General features: G+C 33.6%; 6 protein-coding genes across 6 annotated transcripts; 3 read left to right on the plus strand and 3 right to left on the minus strand.

The window, feature by feature from the left end:
• The first annotated feature begins 7619 nt into the window (after window positions 1–7619).
• On the plus strand, window positions 7620–9056 carry LOC9329220 (dof zinc finger protein DOF1.2). The gene has a single exon (XM_002890391.2). The coding sequence runs from the start codon at window positions 8069–8071 to the stop codon at window positions 8858–8860; it is 792 nt and encodes a 263-aa protein (XP_002890437.2). The 5' UTR covers window positions 7620–8068; the 3' UTR covers window positions 8861–9056.
• On the minus strand, window positions 8933–11131 carry LOC9326500. Its single transcript, XM_002893113.2, has 10 exons — window positions 10857–11131; window positions 10684–10749; window positions 10512–10592; window positions 10384–10437; window positions 10237–10305; window positions 10064–10126; window positions 9707–9789; window positions 9559–9624; window positions 9350–9460; window positions 8933–9136 (listed from the first exon to the last, which is right to left on the minus strand). Exons 1-9 carry the CDS (start codon window positions 11091–11093, stop codon window positions 9418–9420), a joined length of 762 nt encoding a protein of 253 aa, XP_002893159.1. The 5' UTR covers window positions 11094–11131; the 3' UTR covers window positions 8933–9136; window positions 9350–9417.
• A 2424-nt stretch (window positions 11132–13555) lies between these two features.
• LOC9329221 (glycolipid transfer protein 2) lies at window positions 13556–15902 on the plus strand. The gene is made up of 6 exons (XM_002890392.2): window positions 13556–13911; window positions 14068–14123; window positions 14546–14676; window positions 15006–15141; window positions 15293–15436; window positions 15579–15902. The coding sequence occupies exons 1-6, from the start codon at window positions 13746–13748 to the stop codon at window positions 15612–15614; spliced, it is 669 nt and encodes a 222-aa protein (XP_002890438.1). The 5' UTR covers window positions 13556–13745; the 3' UTR covers window positions 15615–15902.
• A 472-nt stretch (window positions 15903–16374) lies between these two features.
• On the plus strand, window positions 16375–18282 carry LOC9326501 (uncharacterized protein C57A10.07). The gene is made up of 3 exons (XM_021012384.1): window positions 16375–17419; window positions 17520–17641; window positions 17737–18282. Exons 1-3 carry the CDS (start codon window positions 16834–16836, stop codon window positions 18052–18054), a joined length of 1026 nt encoding a protein of 341 aa, XP_020868043.1. The 5' UTR covers window positions 16375–16833; the 3' UTR covers window positions 18055–18282.
• Window positions 18264–21389, minus strand: LOC9326502 (TOM1-like protein 2). Its single transcript, XM_021012383.1, has 10 exons — window positions 21171–21389; window positions 20594–20746; window positions 20396–20474; window positions 20207–20305; window positions 20002–20115; window positions 19768–19919; window positions 19579–19660; window positions 19411–19496; window positions 19126–19314; window positions 18264–19048 (listed from the first exon to the last, which is right to left on the minus strand). Exons 2-10 carry the CDS (start codon window positions 20701–20703, stop codon window positions 18439–18441), a joined length of 1521 nt encoding a protein of 506 aa, XP_020868042.1. The 5' UTR covers window positions 20704–20746; window positions 21171–21389; the 3' UTR covers window positions 18264–18438.
• A 385-nt stretch (window positions 21390–21774) lies between these two features.
• LOC9329222 lies at window positions 21775–23489 on the minus strand. Its single transcript, XM_002893115.2, has 2 exons — window positions 22586–23489; window positions 21775–22115 (listed from the first exon to the last, which is right to left on the minus strand). The coding sequence occupies exons 1-2, from the start codon at window positions 23221–23223 to the stop codon at window positions 22019–22021; spliced, it is 735 nt and encodes a 244-aa protein (XP_002893161.1). The 5' UTR covers window positions 23224–23489; the 3' UTR covers window positions 21775–22018.
• Window positions 23490–24630: the final 1141 nt, after the last annotated feature.

A 24630-nucleotide genomic window follows, 5' to 3' on the forward strand; every position in this document is an offset into this window, starting at 1 on the left:
ATTTGAAACAAAATTAGGTCCACAAAATACAAAATATTTTTTGGCGGGAAAAGTGATCCCGCAATTTTCCCGCCAAAACACTTGTAAAAACCTTTAAAATACCTTGTAAAATTTTCCCGTAAAAATTTTTCCCGCCAAAAAATTTTCCCGCCAAAATTTTTTTTTTGCGGGAAAAGTGATTCCGCAATTTTTTTGGCGGGAAAAATTTACAAGGTATTTTAAAGGTTTTACGGAGTATTTACAAGTGTTTTGTAAGGTTTTACAATGTATTTTAAAAGGTTTTACAAGGTACTTATAAGGTTTTATAAGGTATTTATAACTTGTAAAACCTTATAACTTGTAAAACCTTATAAAATAGCTTGTAAAATTTTATAATATCTTATAAATACTTTATAAATACGTTGTAAAACCTTTTAAAATACATTGTAAAACTTTATAAATACCCTGTAAAAACCCTTTAAAATACCTTGTAAATTTTTCCCGCCAAAAATTTAACGCAAAAAAATTTGCGGAATCATTTTTTGGCGGGAAAATTTTTTGGCGGGAAAAAATTTTACAAGGTATTTTAAAGGTTTTACAAATTTTTACAACTGTTTTGGCGGGAAAAATTGGGAGATCACTTTTCCCGCCAAAAAATATTTTGTATTTTGTAGACCTAATTTTGTTATATTTCCTTATATATTTATGATATCTTTTATTAAAAGAAGGGTAATTTAGTCATTTTGTACATAAAAGGGGTATTTTTAAAAATGGACATCTAAAGGGGGCATTTTTGAAAAGGGGTATTGAAAAAGGGGCATTTTTGTGAGTCTCCCTATTTATAAACTAATCTTTGACTCAAAAATAGTTAAGGAAATAGCTATGAATCATAAAACTTTAGAAATTAACATTTGTGAGAGATGTGAAAATTCAAAAAGGTCCTCAAACAAAAGACAAACATTCAACATCATATTGTAATTCGGAGAAAAAATATTAAATAAATACTAATAATACAAAATCTAAAAATAAAGAAAACTATTACTCGAATATTGACGACGGAAGAGAGACATCCAACGAGAATTTGAGAAAATATAATATCATTTAATAAAATAGCATGTCCTACTGAAAGAAATAGAAGTAGAATGTGATTGTTATGGAGGTGGCGATGGTGGTGGTTGATGGTTACGGAGGTGGTGATAGGGTGATTTTCAAAAATAACACAAATCATGTAAAAATTACATGCATTTATTATTTGTCGGAAAGATGTCTCACATTATCAAGTAAAGATACACAACGTGAATACAGACTGTCTCATATTTTAACTTTTTTAATTGTCACAATCTATTATGATGCCAAATTTTTTTAAACATAAAAATTAAAAATTAAGAATGATACTTTCGACCGGCAACCCGTGCTATGCATATGTCCATATCTAATACTATATAAAGATAACACCTGAAAGTTTGTTTTTGTTTTTTTTGTCCGACTGTCAAACTATTTAGATTCGGCAATTTGTGAAGATACACTTAGATGAGAAATGCTCATAATCCATGTGCCTAATCTAGAAACAAAAATAAAAAAAATAAAAACAATCAATATGGGTAAACTTTGGTTTTCGGTTCATTTAAGGTTTAGATTTTGTTTGGTCTACCACCATCTTACTACATTTGATTTTTTTTATTTTATTTATTTATTTATTTATTTTTTTTCTTTTTTTTAGGAGAATCCCAGACCTATAAAGGGGCCCAGACTAATTCTCTGGGGGAGGTACAGCTCACAGATAGACTTTCTATCCGGGTATGCAAATGGGCCGAAAGCAAGGACCCATATCCATGTGGCCAAGTGATCTTACTAAAAACCAAATGTATCTTACTACATTTGATACAGAAGTTTTCGCCGTTCATCTAAAACAATTAAGCCTCAGCTCATATTAAATTCCCAAACTAGATAAATTACAATTAATTTCAATAACTAGTTATAACTTATAACTGATGTTTTTGGTTTTCAGTTAGTAATTTATAAAAAAAAAAAAAAAACAAAAACAAAAACTGACTAAAATGGTAATACAAAGTTTAAAATCATGATAATCTGAAAAGAGTGCCTAATTGCAATGTTGCTAGACGCGGAAATAGACATGAGGGGAGAAAAAGTCTTTTGTGTTTGTTTTTTTTAGTCCATTTTTGGTCAAACTTGAATATCCAAATGACAAGGTCCATCTATTTTGTTACTTATAGCTCGAAAGTGATTGGTCTTTCAAAGTCTCCATAGATTCTTCCATTTTCTTTGATAAATTAGCCTATAATTCTAACTTTTGCTGAACAACGATTAGCATACTTTGTTATCAATTAGCTTCAGATACGAGAGAACGCGTACAACCTAAAAGGTCCTACGCGTATCATCGGTATGTTAATTAAAGAACAATATCTTTCCTCAAACAAAACTAAAATAAAGAACAATATAATCTGCTTCTACTTCTAGAAAGTATGAATTTGTCATTGTTACGTTGTTTCCTGCTAGTTTAACTGCTTAGATCTAAGTTGTCTTATGTGTACTGTGATTGGTATTTTCTTCAAGGCTACACAATTCAAATCGAATAAATTAACTTGATACCAACCAAAGCAAAAAGCTTACATATAAAAAATCAAGGAGTTTTAATTTGGGTAAGTTGTTAAATGACTTTTTACAATAAACAATTATAGAACCAAACAAAAAATATTATATCATATGTTTTTGTTACAACATGCTGGGTTTAAACTCGATGGTGAGTGACACAAGAACAACGCTAGAGCAAACAATACATTAGACCAATTAGCTAAAATGATCGACTACATACTGCAAAGTCAGCCATGGACCAATTAAAAAAGGTACTCCCTCCGTTTCATAAAGAGTGTCGTTTTAAGGTTTTATTTTTGTTTCACAAAGAGTGTCGTTTTAGGTTTTCAATGCAAAATTTAATGATTTTTTATGTTTTATGACTATTAGTATTCTGCAGATTGTTTTACTATTGGGCAAATTATGTTTTAGGTATATAGTTAATGATGTTTTTGTTTAGAAAAAACAAAAAATTTAATGTTTTCTTAATCTGTGTGCAAAACTCTAAAATGACACTCTTTGTGAAACAGAGGGAGTATAAACGAAGTAACCGATTATAGGCGCAATCTTTTTGGGAAAATGAACAACATTTTAGAAGAATCTACAACATCATCATTATGAGTGAATGAATAAGTGACAAATATAAAAGTTAAAAAAAAATGAAATTGTGTGTAAAATTCAGCGAAAATTAATTGGTGAATTCATCTTACAATAAAGGATAACATCTTTAATCTTCTCATCCCTGTCTTCATCTACCATCGAACTACTACCGGAAGAATAAGCTGGAGAGGATTTTATTGAGTGGATGGAGCTACTCTTCCTTGTCACTTTCTTAGATCTTCCTCGTTGATCACCTTCCACCGCCACGTCAAAGCACATACACAGCCGCATAAATGGTTTCAGGAATCCAAAGGTTCTTCCATTTGTTTTTGGTTGTGACATTGTTCAAAGATGAAAATTAAAAGATCGATCTTTACACTCAAGAACACGAATCTTAAGAATACAAATCCACGACGGTGGTGTCTAGAGTCTATGTAAAATGTAGAAGATTTAAGTGTATCTTTTAGTTTCCTATAGATTAGGGATAATGACTATATGTAAACATACGAAAGTTAATTACAATTTTGTGTTTTGATTCTTTCGTTATTTTGTTTCTAGAACAAAAATTAGGGCATTTTCTGCAAAATTAGAAAGTTTTGATATTTCTAGAGAATTTTTTAAGGACTGTAATGTGTGTTAGTAATAGTTATTTCCTTATTTGAATGAGCTTATTAATGTGTTTTACTAATTTGTCAAGTTTTAGAATTGATGTTACGGCTAAATTTGAGGATCCAATTACTGTTACCACATTTTTGGGATACAAAATCTGCGGTAATATCGTTTATTCAAAAACGAAAGAATGAAAAAATATTGTTGAGAAAAATATTGGCGAAATCGATGCTATCTTTTGATTTGAGTAATCTTATAGCTTTGGTAAGATTTTTGTTTCCAACCAGCTTTTTTTTTTTTTGGTAGAATGTTTCCAACTAGCTTTTGCTAAGAACAACCATCCGATTGTTTTTCCATATATGTATATCTTTTTCGACACACTTTCTTCTTCTTTTTTTTCCTTTGAAATATATCAGCAAAATAAGTTACGCATGATATATTAATGATGTTATAAGAAAAAAGAAACAGAATTACATAAATGCTGCAAGAGCAATTTGACTGTCCAAAGGTATGAAAATAAAAGAAAAATATTTGGGTTCACCCCTAGTGGTGAACCAAATTCATTCACCCCCTCTTTAATAACCAATCAGAATATGACACCTAATAATAATAAAAATAATTTAATTTAACTAAAACGAAATTATGTATCGGTTTGGGTTTAATAGAAAAAGTCAGGGTTTAGATTTTATGATTAAACGAGGTTAAATATCGGTTTGAGTTTATAAACGGATTTAGATTTTACAATTAAACGAGGTTAAATATCAGTTTGGGTTTAGAAAGTACGATTAGGGTTTAGATTTTATGATTAAACGAAGTTAAATATCGGTTTGGGTTTATAAACGGATTTAGATTTTACAATTAAACGAGGTTAAATGTCAGTTTGGGTTTAGAAAATACGATTAGGGTTTAGATTTTATGATTAAACGAGGTTAAATATCGGTTTGGGTTTATAAACGGATTTAGATTTTACAATTAAATGAGGTTAAATGTCGGTTTGGGTTTAGAAAATACGATTAGTGTTTAGTTTTTTCACGATTAAATAAGTTTAAATGGCGGTTTGGGTTTACAAAGGAAAATTAGGGTTTAGATTTTGTAGTTAAACGAGATTATATATCGATTTTGATTGACAAAAAAGTGAGTTTTAATGATTTAATTGAATTATTTTATTTTGATAATATTAATTGTTTTAAATTTTTTAATCAGATGACATGGCTTATTCTAATTGGTTATTAAAGAGAGGGTGAATGAATTGGGTTCACCCCTAGGAGTGAACCCAAGAATTGTTCAAAATAAAAAGGTAGCTAGGGCCCAAAAGCCCAAAATAGAAATTACACCTTGTTACTACGTACCATACATGCTACACCATGATGTCTCTAGGTCAAAGCAGCAACGCAGTCTCGGCATAGTATTCTTTGCTTTCTCACACGATCAGATCCTGATCAATGGTTTGGGACATTTACCACAACGATGTGGCTCTTCCTATCAATCAGCTTAATGACGGTTTTGTATCTTATTCTAATCGCTTGCCATTCCAATGATCGATGAAGAGGGTCTAAGAGCAACCTTTTCGTAAACTTGTTGCTGTTTAGATTTGATAAACCGCCCCTAAGTTCTTAGCCGTCGATTCTAGCGCATAATTCTCTCTCGTCTCAACGAATTCAAGATAAATTGTCACATGGATTTTTTAACCCTCCGATAATCCCACGGAGTATTTAGATAGCGAACCAACATGAAGATCAATATTGTTTGGTGGAATAAATTCACAAATATGACATTTAATGATTATAAGTCAATGTAGCTAGCAAGTAGCATCGCATATAGTACTTATTTATTCGATCTAGTTAAAATCCTAAACATAAAAATTTTATGATAACAAAATACTTTTTTTTTTTTGTAAATTTAAACCTTTTATTACAAAAACTTTTAAATATTCTATTACTATTGTAATCTAAACCTTTTTTTTCCTTGATAAGCTGCAAACTTAACAAATTATATTTTTGTTTGTATCAAATAAATATACGCAAGTACTCCTATCACAATTAAGTCAAAATCACTTTCGAGTCAAACTTGAATTAATAATACAGCTAGGATGAATAAATGCCATCCGAAAAAAAGAATTTAAGGTTTGACTTCCTATTATTTCACAATTTATAAGTAATTTGTATTTATTTTTAATCATTACACTACATATATCGTATCGTAAACCCAAAATAATATCGGGATCGGAGCTTACCATAGAACTAATTTCTAAGGCTGCCCAATAAAACTTATCGGTGGTGATTGACGATGATAAAATAACAATTAAGGGTTGTTATAGTAATGATAAAATGCTAAAAACAATATACTATATACATAAGAGAATTCAACTTGGGGGAATAAGAAAGAAAGAGAATTTAACTTCGTAGACATGAAGGAATTGAGAGAAATAAGAGAGGCATAGGTCGACACGAGGGTCGAATCACGTGTTCTTCCGTGCGTGTGGCCCTTAATCTTGGCGTTAATCTATCTTAATCTTACTATATTATTATGGTTACATAATCTATGCTCTTAACGGTTACTAATCTACATTTGTACTTTAACATTTTGGTTTGTAATGAAAATAATACTAATATTCCCCACTATTCCAAGGATTATACTCATTAAATCCAAATATATTATATAAAAAAAAAACTATCGGTCAAGATGCTAAATTATTTGTAACAATATATTTGAATTGATCGGACAACTATCCAGGTTCTTAAAAGAAACTTAATTTGCTATCAAAGACGATATATTATGCATGTAATAGTAACTTATTGGATTTGACGGTATTAAGCCTTGTTTGAAAAATCGCTAGGCGTTAGTCGGGCACTCGGCATGGGCCTAGCGATTAATCGGAAAATCGGATTAAAATCGGGGATTAGTTTTAGGGTTATTTTAATATTTTTAAAATATATTAATCCAATATTGTAAAAATTTATGATTTTTATTACAAATTTATGATTTTTATTAAAATTTGAACACAAGTTATTGTAAAACATCACAAACTCCCCATTCAAATGATTGAATAACAAAAATAAAAGGTTTTTTTATACTTGCAATCTAAAAAATAATCGGGGTATATAAGATAAGGTGGAAAATAATCGGATTAGGCGGGAAGTAATCGGATTAGGCGGAGAATAATCGGGTTATTGATTTTTTAGGGGATTAGTCATTAATCGAGGCGGATAGGATGGGCCTAGCGATTAAGCGGAGAGTAATCGGGGCTAGGCGGAGATTTTTAGAACAGGGGTATTAAGTAAATAACTTGGCAAATAATGGATAACCAAAATTATAATATAATAATAATGTACCGACGCTTGGAAGTGTTAAAACGATAGAATGTATAGAAGAGAGTGCAAGTGATCAAATGTTACGATGCTTTGTTTAATAAATTTCAGTGGGGTCTTGCGGTTCACGAGAACAAGATGCTGAGAATGTAAGTGACTAATCATCTACACACTTATATAATATGATGGCTCTACGCTAATTAATAATTTCATTTGTGAAAGAGAGTAATTGTAGGATCTTACAATAGTTCATATTTTACTTGCACAAAAGGTTAGGTTAACCCAAAAAAAAATTACATCAACCAAAATTATTTTGATATTTCCCGTAATGCTCAGACCAGTCGTTGATAATATAAAATTTCAAGCGTAAATTACTCTTCATAAATAGAGTTGAACTAGTGATCTTGAAAATTTTCAAAAACCACTTGACAATAGATATAGTATTTGATAGCAAATAAAGAACGAATTTAGTTAGAGTTTAAACAATAATTTTTGAAAGCTTTATTACGATTGTTGAAAATGATTGCACTAATTCATATACTCTTTTATTAAAATGGTTTGTTAGGAAAATATATTATTTTAACTCGTTCTTGGATAGTATGAAACACAAATTTCAGGTCCAAAAAAAAATCTTAGAGAAATTCATCCAATCGTTTACCAAAACTTACAAAAATAAATGATTAAATCTCAAACATTTAGTGCTTTATATTAGTAAATCTATTAAGGACCAAATTCGAAGGTAACTTGACGAAGAAGAAACGGAAAAGAAGACGCACGGCTCGGCAACCGCCCACGTTTACTACGTAACCCTTTAACACATTTATCGATGCACCTCTGCTTCCACACCACATGCTCTTCCTCACCTCTCCATTCACATATACACACTCATATATATAGAGTTAACATGTACTCTAATATACACCAAGTGCCCAATTGCTAGATTTTCGCAATCTTTCACACCAAAATTCTCAAAAGAGTACATGAAAATGTTGCCGTACATTGGACACAACAGCTACCTGCAGCAGCACCAGTTTCCGTCGCCGGAGATGGAAATTCCGGAGAAATGGAAGCTTTCGTATGGACAAGAGGCTACTACTGCTCCGGCTTGTCCTCGTTGTGCATCGTCCAACACCAAGTTTTGTTATTACAACAACTACAGCTTGTCTCAGCCTAGATACTTCTGCAAGGGTTGCCGTCGTTACTGGACTAAAGGCGGTTCTCTCCGTAACATTCCTGTAGGTGGAGGCTGTCGCAAGAGAAGCCGCAGCAGACAGAACAGTCACAAAAGGTTTGGTCGAAACGAGAATCGGCCTGATGGTCTTAATAACCAAGATGATGGATTACAGTCCAGCCCTCCTGGTCCTGATATTGATTTGGCTGCGGTTTTCGCACAGTACGTGACTGATGGGAGCCCTTCTAGTACAGATAATACTACTGGATCCGAGCAAGATTCACCGATAACAACAACAACTCATACTTTAGATTCCTTGAGCTGGGATATCTGCCAAGAAACTGATGTGGATCTTGGATTCTACGAGGAGTTCAATAATCTAACCAAGAAGACCGAAGAAGATCAACGAGGGTTTGGTCAACTTCTTGAAGATGATCGAGAGGAGATCTTCGAGTTCCAGGGTTTACTCGATGACAAAGAGATTCAAGAGATCCTGGAATGTTCATTCTCAGAGGAGCCAGACCAGTTAATTTCTCAGGGGAGCTTCATGGTCAATGGTGATAATTGGAGTTCAACAGATCTTACCAGATTCGGGATTTGACCAGGAAGAGGAAGTTGGGTTCTTTCTTTTTGATCACATATACTTAATTTATTAAATATAGAGAAAGTACTATTTACACTAAAACTCATTCTTATATTGTTCATGAAGTTATATCATACATGAACGATCCCACGAAATAGGATACGTGGAGTAGATTACTGTATATTAGTCTCGAATAATGGATACAACTTCCACTTTCTATGTTCTTCTGGCGACCAGGCTAAGTTCTTCTGCTTTGACTTCTTCTCTCCTTTCGGTTTCGATTTTGGAACATACCTGTAAAATTCACAAATCTTCACTATTTCTATATGTTAAAAAGCAAAATCTTGACAGTTTTTCTCGTAAAAAAAGAAAGGAAATTTAGTTTGCACCTCTATCAAAACAGAAACTATAATTAACACTTTTCATCGATTTTTGGTTGGTTCTGAGTTCTGACATACTACGGACCTGAGTTTATGGAACATAATTGATATAAAACAAGCGACTTGCCTGATAATAATGTTGCGCAGCTGTTTATAAGTACAATCAATGTTTAGAAGGACAATCAATGTTTTAGCTCATGACTCTGTTTCTGGATGCCACTTTATGCTGCAACCAACACTTCAGATACAAATGCAGGGTATCAGTTGGTCATCAAAGGCTATTAGACATTCTAAACAAAGAATTGAAAGAAAAAAATATATCAAATTTGAGTGTACCTTGGCTTTTGATTTGATGGTATTGGTTGACAGCTAAGGGCAAGATCAATCGCCAGGCTTAGATCCCTACGCAAGTATAACATGTTTAGGTTTCACTACGTAACAACTTCTCTGAAATATGTTAAAAGCAGTAACATAGATAACGAACCTCCCAGTTACTGGAATGTTATTGCTAGGCCGGGAATCATCAAACTGGCCATGATAGACCAGCTCAAATGGTCTACGACCATCCTGTTCCATTTGACAGGCGAGAACAAGTTTGAGTTAATAACCCAAACATTAAAACAAGACACAATTTTCATAAGAAGTATTATTTGTTTGAGCTTGAAAAGGAGATATATATGGCTATCTTGAGCATATATCCATAATACTATATTTCAAATATTAGAGCTTTGTGAGTTCATCTTTACCTGCTATAGAAGAACAAATTCAAAATATACTAAAAACAGTAGACATCTTTCCTGCTACTTACCTATCTTTTATCAAAGATATGATCACAAATTACCTTCTTATACAAGAAAAACTCAGGGGTACAAACAGCTCCAAATTCTCTGGCAACCTCTTGTGACTGAGGCAAGAGGGAAAAATGTCACGAAAAGATCAGAATATTCGTAGAGTTACCTAACAATTAAAAAAAGAAGAAGAAGAAGAAGAAGAAGCACTGAAGACAAAAGATACCTCATCATATAAGTAAGGAAATGGGTATTTGAAAGCTTTTGCATCCTCTGCCATGAACTCAGGCCCATCCTGTGAAAAGGAAACGAACCTCAAAGAAACCTCATCTCAACAAATAAGCACTGAAACTAGAGAGTCACAAACACAAACCTGAGGATGAGTTACTACAGAATTTGAAGATATTGCAACAACAGCAAGACCTTTCTGCAGAAGTGAACAATATAGCTAAGATTCTAATACCAATGGAAATAACAACAGAGAAGTAACGTGTTTGGTACCTTCATATAGAAATTGCAGAGCTTTACAATATCTTTCTTCAAGTGAATCACAAACGGGCAATGGTTGCAGATGAACATTACCTAGCAAGAGTTACAGTATCATGAACACAAGAACAAAGCTTTATATACGAATATGGAAAACTGATATCAAACAGATTAAAGATACACTCACCAGTAGAGATGGATACAGTTCAAAGTCTTCTAATTTCCATAAGTTTCCAGTGAGTGGCTCTAGAAGCTATATAGTTCACTCACAAACACACACAAATCTCTAAGATTAGACATTCCTCGTTATTCATGACACAATTTTTAGTTTTTCCGGCGACGCGCGTGTCAAAGTTTTACCTCAAAATTGGGAGCTCTAGCTCCTAATTTTACTCCGGCTGACTCAGTTCTAGCGGCTCGAACCACGGCGCCACTTGGCGATGGTGCATTGACTCTCCGCCGCAGATTACTGAGGTCTAACCTTTTCGACGGCGAGAATATAGAAAGTCTCCGGGAATTGATTGCTAATGCGGTTCGTGAAGGAGGTAGATGTGAAGCTCCGTATGTCACGGTGGTTACGGCGGTGGAGGCAGCCATTGTAGTCGTTGATGTTTCTTCAATTCTACCGGAGACATAAAACACGCGTCAGTATCTTAGATGTGTCTAGATGATGGGCCGATATAGATAAGGCCTAGCCCAATATATAGCACAAAGCAAAACAAATATTTCGACAAATGAACGAATAAATTAAATTTTATCTTCTTTTAGTCCAGCCTATAAGCCAAAGATAAAAAAAAAAATCAAATTACTCCCTCCGTTTCATGTTAATTATCGTTGTAAGACTTAAATTTTGTTCCGTAATAGTTATCATTTTAGATTTTCAATACAAATGTTTGGTAAAAATTCTAGTATTATCCCTATTGTTAATGTTTTGGCCAATAAAAAAATTTATAAAATATATTAATAAAGGGTAAAACAGAAAATTTAATGTTTTTCTTAATTTGTGTAAGAAAACTTTAAAAGACAACTAAAACGAAACAGAGGGAGTAATATATATTTTTCTTTTGTTTTTACTTTTTACTTCTCAATCAAACTTGTAATATCCGAAAATCGAAATTAAAAAGTTATTTATAAATTAAGACCAGAAGAGGCCCAAGAGGCTAACTAAAAAAGAGGAAAAAAATACAAAGGTATTACAGTTTAGCATCTAGAAGAGAAAGGAATAAGCCGGTAACGTAATGCCTTAGCTTAAGTGATTATTAAAAAAATCTACCAAATTATTTCAACCTTCATGATAAATATTGTAATTATTTAATTAACAATGATAATATATTTTGATTCTAGTGATGTTAGAGGTGACGTAGGCCTTTTGCTTTCAAATCTTGCAATATATATGCGATTTACTTGTACATAACTAGCTGTATAAATCACCATAATAACAAAATTTTAGAAAACATTATTAGTAAACTGTAGAACTACTAAACTTTTTATAAACCTCCACCCACATATTTGGAACTCGTTGTAGCTAAGATAAATTAATCTCTCATAAAGTTTTCTTGTTTGAATTATAAAGAATATCTTTCAATATATGATAATAATAATAATAAGAATATTATTAGTACGACTCTACTAATTAATACCATATGTTCTATACAGAAAAATCAATTATTATCATAAAAGAGCAGATACATACTAATGGAGTCCTAAATTGTGTAATGTATGGACTTAATTTTCAAATAATAAACCACCTTATTATAAGTTATAAATTTAAATTTATAATAAAAGGATATTCTCTCTTTTTCGTTATAGTCTTATACAATTATTATCATAAAAGAGCAGATACATATATGTATAGTCTCAGGAAGACCTTACATATATGCTACTGTACTTCACGTTATAGTCTTATACAAATAAAATTTACTTCTATACGATTAAAAAATATCATAATGTTAGTGGCAAAAAAAAGGACAAGAAATAAGAAAAGCAAAATCATCATAAACCATCATGTAATAATCACATGTACGTGTTTAATTTTGTCCATCGACGGTTTAACTCGAGTAATCAACCATATATATGAATATGATGATACGGTGGTACGTCAGTCGAGATAGGATTGGATTAAATTTTTTTATATATTACTATCGTATCATGTGGATATATAAGTTCTTATTACCAACATGAGAATATATTTACTTTTGAAAAAAAAAAAAAAAAAATTGTCGAAGATTATTTAAAATAGAAAAAACTAAGTTATTTGGTAGTATATATCAAAACCTTTTTTGTTTTAATAATTTACAAAACCTTGTTAGGTTTGAATCGTTTGAGAGCTTTTTTTATTTATTGTGGATTTATGATGGTTGAAATGTACTTAGTTTGAGAGCTTTTCATTGTATGTTCTTATACTAATGATTTTATCTTTAATTTAAAGTACAGTATGATAAGTAATGTTTGATACAAAGGAAATTGTCGTATTAGGTAAGGTAAATTTGAAGCAAATTAAAGTTGTATATGAACTAATATTTAATATCTCAAAACCACATTTCGATTTAATGAAAATAAATATATACACTAATATAAGTGTGTATAGTGGTGCAAATGATTGGATACATGAACGAAGAGCTGACAATCCAAATAATTAAGAAATTGAGAGAAGATTCCTTTTATTTCATCCTTGCATGCCTTATGACCAACCAGCACATCTAAACGGAACCCTAAGCCCACTAATCAAATATTATTAGTGTTTTCAACAGTTAGTTTAATCGTTAATATCAACCATTCTATTATATTTAAACCTTTGGATCGATAAGAACCATAAAACAAAAATTAGAGGTCAAAAAGTGGGTCACCATCATCATAATCTAAGGAATCTAAGCGATAATTAGTCGATTACTATTTTCATGCCATATACACATATATTATATGAGTTATATATGGACCGTCTTTGCTGTTGAAGTTTACTTGTCTCCGCTTCTAACCCAAAACAATATTATTACTTTCAATCATATAATAACGAGGAACAAATTTAACGTATTAAAGTGGAATGCCTTTTATTTTCTTATATTTGTTTCTTCTCTTTATAATACAAAAGATAACACCAACTTGATGATTTAAAGTTATTTTTCTTAGGGGCAAATACTTGATGATTTAAAGTCAAAGCGATATGTTTAACACTAATATATATACAACGCTGGTCTTGTAATAAGAGGGATAAAGTAGAAGATCACGAAGAATAAATAGAGAGAATAGATCATGAAGAGAAAGAGATACGAGATGGAGAAGAAGAAGACAGAGCTTCAAATCGCTATTGAAGAGCTCTCTCTTTTCATCATAACTAAACCTGCAGATAACACTCAAGCTACACATATACCCTTGAGGCCTCTTCTCTCCTTCTGCAACTTAATCATCCAAGTTCTTGGTATCTTCATTTCTACTTTTCTTGGAAAATTATATATCCTCATTAATTTGCTTCATTGCTTTTGTTTTCCTAAGGAATCTGAATTGTCTATGAAGTTCATAATAAGCACAACTTAATGATTGTCCTGAACTGTTTGTTTAAATTTGGTGTTTGCAGATAAGATAGGACCGACAATGGCTGTTCTTAGACAAGACATTGATCAAAATATTCAGGTAACTAAAGACAATGTAACTTCATGCATATAAAGACAAGACAAGACCCTTTATTTTATTTTGATTTGTCCTCTTTATTGTTTGAAACTCATCAACATCATGTGTACGTATGCATGTATGTATGTAAGGTGGGTCTAAAATAATATTAATAAATGTCTATATAAAAAAAAATCTGATCAAACTTTTATGCTGATAAGAATGGCCAATACCCATAGACATCTTCTCAGTGCTTTTGTTTTGGGTAAAGATCTCTTCAAATAATTCAATTAATGTCAGCCTTATATAATCCCTTATTTGGTTGCTTTCATGAGGACTTTAGTCTATTTTGAAATGACTTTCTATAAAATGGCTATCTTCTTTTGGGTACTTAAATTGTCATCATTTACTTATGTTTTTGCTATTTACTGATTTGGGTGGTGTAGAGATTAGAGAAAGTTTGTGAAACGGATTCTTGTGTTTACTCCAATTTGGTTGAGATTCTGAAGAAAGAAAAGGAGGAAGGAACATCCAAGATGGTTGCTAGTTGCAGTAGAGCTCTTTTTTGGCTCACTAGGTATATTTACCTTGATTACTTTTTTTCATCGACAATATTCACTAAATTAATCACTGTATAATTTTATCAACTAATTAATTATAGAATTCTCATAACAATTACTATGCATACACATTAGGATATTGTAGTCTAACTCATAAATTGCACTTTTCATAGTTAGTTTGCCCTTCACGCATATTCTCTCTATTAGCACTACGTACTAGTTACAACTATGGACTTCATAAAAAATGGAACTACAGATGTGTGATTTTCTACACCCAATGATTAACTAATATACTCTTTAGTACTTAATCAAGTGTGTTTCTTACTATATTCTATATATCACATAGGACAATGGATTTTACTTCTGGTTTACTACGATTGTTGTCGAAAGAGATGTCTTCGAAAATGGAAGAACTTGTAGAAGAATGCTACATGACGACTTTAAAACCGCATCATGGATGGATCGCGTCTGCTGCTTTCAAAGTACACAGCATGATCACTCTCCTTCTAGCTATATATCATAGTTACTAACATCATTTTCTTATCGCATCATCCCATCATTTTTAATGTTATAAACATATAAATTAATTTTTCTAACATACATGTAATATCGTGTGGAATATGTAATATGAAGGTTTGTCTGAGGCTAGTGCCTGACAACAAGACGTTCATGGACGCGATCGGTGCAAGAGACGAGAGTTATGATACCTTAAGAGAAGACATCGATACCTTAAGCTCATTGTTGACACCTATTCTCAAAGAAATCTACTTTGTTCTGGTAATTACCATTAACATATAATTGATCTTGGTTTATATATTAGACAGTGAAAGTCCTTCATACGATTTCATTTTTTTTTTTTGATGTACATACATATTGAATAATTAGCATAAGCATGGTGCTTCATTATTTTCTCTTTCAGGAGCAATACGGGTTGAGCAGATTAAGATCGATGTAGGTGATGGGTCGAACAACAATTTAATTATTTAGTGGATTTTCGCTCAAATGATAATTTTAATTTAAGAAAATGTATATATATCTATATATGTAGTAAGATTTATTTGTTTAGTCATCCGAACTAAAATGATTTCTCCTTTTTTATATATATACATGCATATACGACATGTCTGTAAAATGGATTTATGGATGTAATTTCTTCTGTATATGCATGTATAAGCTTTTAGAGTACTCTACTCAAATCAAATGACTCTCATATATCTCTTAGCTAGTGTGGAGTCTATTGCAATATTAAAAACATGCGACATGATGCCATTGCCAATGCAAATCGACTAACATAACAACACCGGATTAATAAACATGTGACATGATGCCATTGTCAATGATTTGTTGACTAAACCAATGCAAATCGACTAAAAAAACAACTCAATTCAATTCAAAATTACAAACGATACTAAAAAAAACTTTAAAAAGTAAGAAGCAACAGTACTAAAAAAATAAAAATATCGTTTTTGGTATTGCTAATTTTTATCGTTTTTATGATTAATAGTTGTGAAAACCATAAATTTATGCAATACGAGTTACTAATTAAGGTTCTCACGTATAACATCTTGTTTTATCGTAGAAAGAACACGAGATTAATGAAGCATAATAGTGTTTTCTTTAACCCTCACATAATAAAATTAAATAAAATTTTAATTAAGGAAACTGATGATAAAAAAACCCGTTACATTACATGTGGACCAAGATGTGGATCTGGGCTTAAAACGTTCATGATCTCTTCCTCGCTCACGTCGAAAACATCTCTCCGAAGTTTCTTATTACCACTGTTCAAATCGTTAATTGTCCTGAAAAAAAAAAAACTTCGATCTTTGTTCGACGAACAATCCCACACTCTTGGTCAACGGATTAGAAGCAAAACTCTGTTTCTGGTTCCCTATAATTCACCGGAAACTGAAACAAATCCCAGTGAGTTTTTTAGTTTTCCGTTACATTCTCTGTCTCAATTCTGGATTTTTTCACCTGGGTTGTGCTCGAATTTCCCTTTTAATGGTTTTCGAGATTTATCTTCAAAGTCAATGATCTGGGTTTGAGCAAAGTCTCCATCTTTCTCTTAAATTTCGAATTTTGATGATCCCACGAGTTAGTCTCCCTATATCTGATCTGGCTATGCTTAATCCGCCACATTGTTGGTCTCGAGCTCTGGATTTGATTGTATCATGAAAAACTATTCATTTGGATCGAGTAAGGCATTTCATGCGTACTCCAGAAGTAGTGATTTCGATTTAGAATCAGGAACTATCAGAAAATCTAGAAAACCAAAGAATTCGTTTTCGAAAATGATCAAATCTCTCGGGAATCGTCTTCACCACATGTTCAAATTGCACCCGATTCTCGTTTTCATCTTTTGCCTCTCGTTTGGTATCACAGTTCTGATACTTCTATCGTCGATTTACGAGAACCATTTTGGATCAACGGTTACTTATTATAAGAAGAAAGATTTGGATAACGATGGTTATCCATTTGCCAATCTGAAAAACCTTGTGATGGTAGCTGGACATTCTGTTTATACGAGTAGTGATTGCGGTAAAGTTGATAAGGAGGATTCGTGGTTCTTGGAGTCTTATCAGAAGAATCCAGGTCAGGCTGCAACGTTCTTGAGTCATATACAAGAAGGTGTTGAAGCTGCAGGGAAAGATGATGAGTCTTTGCTTCTATTCAGTGGTGGAGAGACTCGTAAAGACGCAGGACCTCGTAGTGAAGCTCAGAGTTATTGGGCTGTCGCTGAGTCTAAAGGATGGTTTGGTGAGTCTTATTGGTTTTAACTGCTGTGTTTAGTTTCTGCTCTTTATTGACTTGGATGGTAAAAATGTGGTTTGAGTATTTGGGTTGTGTTAATGGACAGGTAAGGATGAGGTGAGGTCGAGGGCATTGACGGAAGAGCATGCCAGAGACAGCTTTGAGAATCTTCTCTTTAGCGTTTGTCGATTCAGAGAGCTCACAGGCTCTTACCCACAGAACATAACAGTAAAGCCTTTTGCTTCCGAATTTCGCGCTCTTTAGTAAGCGAAAGGTTTTTCATTCTTGTGATATTAATGTATCATCCTTCATGCCTGGATCAGGTAGTGAGTTATGATTTTAAGGAGAAGAGATTTGCGCATTTGCATCGTTCAGCAATGGGATTTCCGGAATCAAGATTCTTCTACTTAGGAACCCCAGCTTCTCTATCATCCAAAGAAGGCGCTCTAAAAGGCGAGGCTATGGTTAGATCTCAGTTTCAAGAAGATCCATACGGATGTGTTGGTTCGCTTTGGCGTAAGAAGCTGAAGCGTGACCCTTTCCACAGGAGTATACCTTACCCTAATGGTTGCCCTGAAATAGGGGGATTGTTCAGGTACTGTGGTTCAGCTCCTTTTCCTGGCTCTCTCCCATGGGACTGATCTGTGTAAGATCTGTACTAGACTTGCTTAGAGGAACCAATACTTGATCAAAGAGCTTATTGGTAGAAACTCTGTTTCTTTTTTGTTGTTACTTTCCATCAATATTTAGATTATACAGAGAAACTTTAGAAAATTTTGTATTCTCCTTTCATGTGTTGTCAAAAACCTAGAATTTTACTTGTATCAAATGCAATTTACCTAAAATAAAATTTTGACATTTCTATCCAATAACAGATCTCTAAATATTCACTATTTTTTTTATTTGATAAAAAAGAAACACGGTATTTATCATCCATGTTCAATCAAAGGAAACAACACAAGTGAAGAAAAAAAAAAGAATAGTAAAGAGTAGTTGTTACTAAAGCAACAACTGCTAGCTCGGTCTCAAAACGGTTTGTTGTTCTGATTGTTGGGTTTGGAGGAAGAAGATGATGATGTCCTGGTTTTTGCAAACTCCATCAGGTCTTTGAAAAGGATATCCTCTGGTTTATCATCTTTCTTTGGTGGTGTGACAGCAGCAGCAGAGGCTGTTGGATTCAGAGAGAGATTCCGGGATTGTCCCACAAGATCATCGTATGATGATTCAGAGCCACTGCTCGAGTGTTGGGGAACACTATGCTGGAAGTATTCTGGTCTCTTGTTGGTTCTAGCAGACATTGAGGGTGGATACTTCCTGGGTTCCTGAGTATCCCATGGAGCAGGAGGCAATTGTTCAGTTTGGTCATAAACTGGTTTGGTGAATAAAGCTTGCTCAGGGGATTTGCTCTGGGGAACTGGTTCATCAAAAATAGGAGCGGAATAGTCATGGTTTGATGATTGGGATGTACTCGGAGGCTTTACACTCTCGAAGGTTTCTTGAGGTTTGTAGACATCACCACTGAGGAAATCCATAGCACCAGAATCAACATGTACAGGCCTCATTGTCGATGGTGGAGGAGGAAGAATAGGGTTGAAATTCCCTTGTCCAGCCCCTCGTGCACTTTCTCTTTTCGACCTGCAGAGATGAGTTCAATGAATTCTAGCAATCCAAGTCTTGGGATTCAACTGAAATGAGTCAGGGATGGACATTACCTATGAGCTAGCTGAGAAAAATCATCATCTGACTCATCATCATCATCAGCATGATTGATGCTAACAAGCGGTATTGGAGTGGGAGCAGTTGCAGGAACAGAGTTTCCCTTTGCCTTATCATCATGGTGCTGAAGAACGCGCTGCAGATTGTCATTCAGTGCCAACCCTTGACACATAAGTTCCTCATCTCTGGAAAAAGGAAGGAGAATCTTTCTCACTATTAACAGAATCTATCAAATGGAGGAAACAACAGGAGGATGAAGGAGAAAACAAACGAATCCTTACGAAGTAGTATTCACCAGAGTCATTACACGTCTTTGATAAGTACGACATTGCTCGACCAAGTCTACTATAAGTTCTTCCTTTAAACCCTGTCACAGCATTTAGAACAGTGAGTGTTACAAATCAGATCAAACAACAGAGCCATTAAATCTAATCATGTTACTATTCTACCTCTGGATGACTTGGATCAAGAGCCCCAAGCATGTCTGTCAAAACATCAACTGATCCCTGAGCGCTTTGAATCTCTTCCATGCTGAAAAAGTGAAGATACTAAAGTCTATAACATGTTTGAGACACGGAACACAATATAATTGGACAGAAAGAGAGCTTTGAATAGAAAACTCTACAAGAAGAGTATACCTGAGTGCAGAAGCATCATCACTTTGCAAAGAGGCCTGAATAGCAGCATCTTCATCTGATGCAACGGCCTGAGCAACAATAGGCTGAGTCTGAGGTGGAGTAAAGAACGGTACACTGCTCTCGGTTCGAGGTGGGAATTCAACTCCAGCAGACTGAAGTATTTTAAAGGCAAAACGATTATCAAAACTTGGAGTCATACTATTAATATATATATAAAAGGCTCGAGTACTATACCCTAAGTTCATTATAAGCATTGTAGTACTGAGGGAATCTTCCGCCGCTTCCACCAAAAGCTTCTTGCCATGTATCTAATAAACTAAGTATCTTTTCCCTCACAGTCAAGTCTGGCTGCATAAATTAGTTGGTAAATTTCCAGGTTAAGAAGATTTGATAACAGAATTAAAATATAACAAGCAGGTGAGAGATGGTAAATAAAAACCTTTTTCTTCACTATTTTGACCATATCAGGTAAAATATCACGGTCAACAATGAGCTGGTACACACTCTCGCCACAATTCTTACTCAGAGTTTCCAAAGCCTGAACCAACCCCCCGAGTATTCACGAATGAGAAGATCAGTACAATCCAAAGCATTGTATCCAACAATGAATAAAAAGATAAACACTCACATAAAGAGCAAGAATCTGGACTTTAGAATTTTTACTTCCTAACCGTTTCTTGAGCACCTTCACTGCTTCTTTTGCTTGACTACAGAAACAAAACAAGGTCAAAACTTTAAGCACCCTAGCCTAGACTCAATTAGATATCAGTAATTCAACTGCGGTGCTGAAGATCTCTATCGACTATCGTCATTCAAACGACTTTACCTTGGTTCCATGTTGATAATGTCACACAGTTCAATGTTGATAGCCCAATCTGGACCAATCAGCATATCATTCGTAGCCCTCTCAGCACAAGCAGCCGCATTATTCGCCATCGCAAGATCGCTTTTTCAATCAAACCCTAAAGCTCCAATTTCCCTATAAGTATAAACACAGGTTCAAACACCATTAATATAACCTCTTAATTCCAGATACAACAAGCAAGTTGAAAATCAAACACTGAATCAACATCACTGCGATCAAACTCTGAAAACAAACAATGGCCTCTCAAAATTCACAAACCAGCTTGTAAATTAGACCAGATCACGAAGCCAGAAGCATTCAATTATAAAACAAACCCTTAAAAGAAGGCAATTCAATGGATACACAGGACAGATTAAGCCAGCAAATTACCAAATCCAATAAACTGGAATTGAAGGACACAACACAATTAAGAAAGTATGAATCAAACAAAGTATTGGAAAGAGTTTCAAATTAAACCCATATTGTGTATACATACATCTGGAGAACACAACATAAAGAGAGATCATAATTGAACCAAAACAAAAGCAAAGACCTTTACCTGTCTATAGACTCCTAAACTTGAGAACAGATGATAGACGAAGCTAAGATTTATGCGTATCAAGATCGAGAATATTGAAATAATTAAAAGGGTTGTCGGAAAAATCTAAACTTGTATTCGAACACGATCGGAGTTTTGTGTCAGGTCATCATCAGCCTTAGCCGCCCATAAATCAACTGCGACTTCTTTGTGTTTTGGCTTTTGTCTTACTATATGCTAAAGTAACAGTCGGTGACGGAAACTAAAAAGAATCGTAATTATTCTTTTCGTTATCATTAGTGAAATTAATATACTAATAAAGTTCAGGTCGTAAGTAATGATCGATCATTAGCGAATAGCAACTGTATACCAAGAAATTTCCTAATTTTAAACCCAAATCGCTTTCATTGTTGACTTTTTTTTTTATATCGCGAACCGCAAGTAAACGCGTTTTCCAAACGCAATACACGCGCGTTTGGACAGAACAACAACTCCAAACAAATATTCTGTCTCATAAGTCCACAATGGGACCACTCTGTTATTTTCACATCAGCTTTCTCTTTGAACAAAAAAATGACACTCCTTTTAAGGCAAAGATTATTATTATTAGTTTTTAGGCTTTTAATAACTAAAGGTAAAAAATAATCAAGTAGAACCTAAACACCACTGTACATTAGAATTCAAAATCCAAGATTTGAGAGATTGCACATTAATCTCTCTATTTACAGAATTTAAAACCATATCCAAAAGGATACATAAGCTATTGCAGAAGCAAAAATTTATCCGAAAAGTGATCATCTTCGTGTCTGTTCTCAGAGCTGTTCCTCATAAGGTTAGACTGCAAAACGCAGACTCGAGTGTTGCGGTTATCAAGCTCTGCTTCTTAAGCCAAGAAAGCTTTGTTTCAGATATTGAGGAATTAGTCTCTTGAATGTAAGAAAAGAGAAGCAGCTACTTTTTTCATCCCTGCAATATACATCAGACAGTTTCAAACATCAATCCCCAAAAGTTTCAATAAAAATGGCAATGAACGCGAGTAGGAATCATTCCATAGATAGTCCTGAATCTTAACTTTACTTAGGATTATAACCTAGAGAGTTTCATTATTAAAGGGGGAGATATTCTTCAATCACACCATTCACAATATTTGTCAAAAGGTCTTTAAACTTGACAACAACATTTTCATACAAGCAACAAGATTGTAAAGGAATCACGTGATGAAAAACAGTTCAAAAGTAATCTTTTTCTTTCTTGGCAAACAAAAAACTTTCTTTTACACGAAGTATATAACTCTAGAGGAAGATGATCATCAAGATTTTAACAATAAGCAAATCCAATGAATTAGAGCAAATCTGATTAGCAAAGCAAATCCAAGTAGTATTGCGTAAGTAAGATATGAAAGATGAAAGCTTTTAATCTTAAGTTTGAAAACATACCTAAGGCTGCTTCGGCTCCTATTACTGTTGTTGCTACTGCTACTACCACTCCTCTTTGTGCTAGATTCAGACATTCTATTCCACCATTCTTTATCCTCTGCTTTCACAGTCTCCTCGGAGATCGAAGGTCTCGGCGAAACCTTACAAGCCTCCTCCTTTTTCTTCTTCTTCTTCGTCGTATCTTTCTTAGTTCCTAAACTAACCGGAAACATCATTTTGAGAAGAAACCCACTATTGTTTCCTCCTCCACTCCTTTTCGGATCAATCCGTTTATCACTCTTCGTCTTCCTCACAACTTTATTCTGCCTAATTGTTCTCTTAGGCAATTCATCGAACACCTTCCGTTCATTCTCTTGATTCACCTTCACTTCAACAAGATCCTTCAATGAAAGCTCGTAACACGACTCAGGCATCTTACTAACCATTTCCATAAGCTCCCGTTGACCACGAGCAATAGCTTGTGCTTTAGAATCCGGTGAAAGACTCCAGTAATCTTCCGGCCGGTGAAAAGGAGGACTCTCCGGCGGACTGGTTCTCCACAAAGTAGGTGAACAGACGCCGGAATCTGAGTGATCATCATTCGGAATACTTGGAAAACACAAATGGGTATTGAAGGATTTAGCTGAAGGATCTAACATTCTGATGATTTTGCAAGACTGGAGTTTTTAAAAACTTGAGTTTTGTTGAGAAACAAGTTTATAAACAATTAACAAGGGAAACAAACAAAAAAGAAATCTTGCTAGACCCGTTCTATGCATATAATACTGGAATTTATAAGGTTTTTTGTATTTCTAAGAGAAATAAAGTTTTTTTTTGCTACTAAAAATCTTTATTGGGCTTTAATATAGGAACGTCACGTTGTTCTCAGAGTGGTTAAATAGTCCCTATTTAATATGAGGACGTTGTTGTAGCTGTCCAATTTGGGGTTTAATTTAATTTGCAGATCGTATTCGTACCGGATTTGAGGAAGTGTTGTTTACTTAAGGGATTGGAGTTCTTAAAAGTCAAGTGCTTCTAGATCATCTTTCCCTAAAAAGTCATCCTTTTCTTTTCTGTTTTGGCACATAAAATCTTCTAGAGGAGTAGTAATTGATAACATTGATTAGTACTCGTCAATTGTCATCAATTGATGTTCGTGCATATGCTCACACTTAAACAGGTTAGAAAACTAAACACGTTAAAAGAATTTATTTGTTTCACGATAATAGTAGATCCTTAGTAGTAGTATTACAATAAATAGTTGTACAAATGGTGATATTTCTGTCTTTTTAGGAGCGTTGGCTTTTGTGATGTAAATAGTCTTTTGATTTTTGTGAAAAGCATAATCGACGATTAAGCGTGTTTAGTACTAGATGACAAGATAAACTGCGTGTTTCATTACTTTATTGTGTATTCCGTCGCAGATTTCTATGGAATCTTAACGTGCTCCTCGTTTATAGTTTAGTTATGAAAGACAGAGAGAATTGACTTTGGGATGTTGTTCCAAATAAAATTAGAATTAGCATGAAATTGAGTACAGAGAGGCCCAATAAAAAAAATCTTAGAAAGACTAAAAAAAGGCCCAAAAAAATTGGGTAAGATCCACCCGAAAGTGGAGAGCCTTAACCGGATGTGTTCGAAGGACCCGAAGGTCAATCCCGTCTCTGTCAGAGGAGATGCCAACCATCTCTCCTTTCTACGAACACAATTAATTTGCTCTCATCTTTGTGTTTATATACACAAACTAAAACCTACCAAAGTTCCGATGTGGGATAAATACATGATTTTTTTTTCTTTTTCTTTTCTGTGTGGTAAATTTGGACATGTAATTTGTAAATCTATAATAGGAAAAATCATATCATATAAATAAAAATATAACAGAAAATCTAGCATTACACAATTTTAGATATTGATGAACTTTTTATAATTAGTACTATAAGTTTCAGTAAATCACCATTTTTAATTTGTCTGAATACCAATAATTTAATTAATTTTAAATATGAAAAAAATCTTTGACAAAGTATAAATATGGCCAATAAATGGTAGAACTCCATGTGTCAACTATT

This window comes from Arabidopsis lyrata (assembly GCF_000004255.2).
Source record: "Arabidopsis lyrata subsp. lyrata unplaced genomic scaffold ARALYscaffold_1, whole genome shotgun sequence".
In the NCBI taxonomy this organism is placed as follows: domain Eukaryota; kingdom Viridiplantae; phylum Streptophyta; class Magnoliopsida; order Brassicales; family Brassicaceae; genus Arabidopsis; species Arabidopsis lyrata.

Coding starts and splice junctions, on each gene's coding strand:
- LOC9329222 (XM_002893115.2), bottom strand. CDS start 23,223: ATGTTAGATCCTTCAGCTAAATCCTTCAATACCCATTTGTGTTTTCCA. Junction 22,116..22,585: donor AGGAGCCGAAGCAGCCTTAG/GTATGTTTTCAA, acceptor TGTATATTGCAG/GGATGAAAAAAGTAGCTGCT.
- LOC9326502 (XM_021012383.1), bottom strand. CDS start 20,703: ATGGCGAATAATGCGGCTGCTTGTGCTGAGAGGGCTACGAATGATATG. Junction 20,306..20,395: donor TCCAGATTCTTGCTCTTTAT/GTGAGTGTTTAT, acceptor GGGTTGGTTCAG/GCTTTGGAAACTCTGAGTAA. Junction 19,049..19,125: donor TTTTCTCAGCTAGCTCATAG/GTAATGTCCATC, acceptor TCATCTCTGCAG/GTCGAAAAGAGAAAGTGCAC.
- LOC9326501 (XM_021012384.1), top strand. CDS start 16,834: ATGAAAAACTATTCATTTGGATCGAGTAAGGCATTTCATGCGTACTCC. Junction 17,420..17,519: donor TGAGTCTAAAGGATGGTTTG/GTGAGTCTTATT, acceptor GTTAATGGACAG/GTAAGGATGAGGTGAGGTCG. Junction 17,642..17,736: donor CTTACCCACAGAACATAACA/GTAAAGCCTTTT, acceptor TGCCTGGATCAG/GTAGTGAGTTATGATTTTAA.
- LOC9326500 (XM_002893113.2), bottom strand. CDS start 11,093: ATGGCTGCCTCCACCGCCGTAACCACCGTGACATACGGAGCTTCACAT. Junction 10,750..10,856: donor CTAGAGCTCCCAATTTTGAG/GTAAAACTTTGA, acceptor TGAACTATATAG/CTTCTAGAGCCACTCACTGG. Junction 10,438..10,511: donor TCTGCAATTTCTATATGAAG/GTACCAAACACG, acceptor TCACTTCTGCAG/AAAGGTCTTGCTGTTGTTGC.
- LOC9329220 (XM_002890391.2), top strand. CDS start 8,069: ATGAAAATGTTGCCGTACATTGGACACAACAGCTACCTGCAGCAGCAC.
- LOC9329221 (XM_002890392.2), top strand. CDS start 13,746: ATGAAGAGAAAGAGATACGAGATGGAGAAGAAGAAGACAGAGCTTCAA. Junction 14,677..15,005: donor GCTCTTTTTTGGCTCACTAG/GTATATTTACCT, acceptor TATATCACATAG/GACAATGGATTTTACTTCTG. Junction 15,437..15,578: donor AAGAAATCTACTTTGTTCTG/GTAATTACCATT, acceptor TTTCTCTTTCAG/GAGCAATACGGGTTGAGCAG.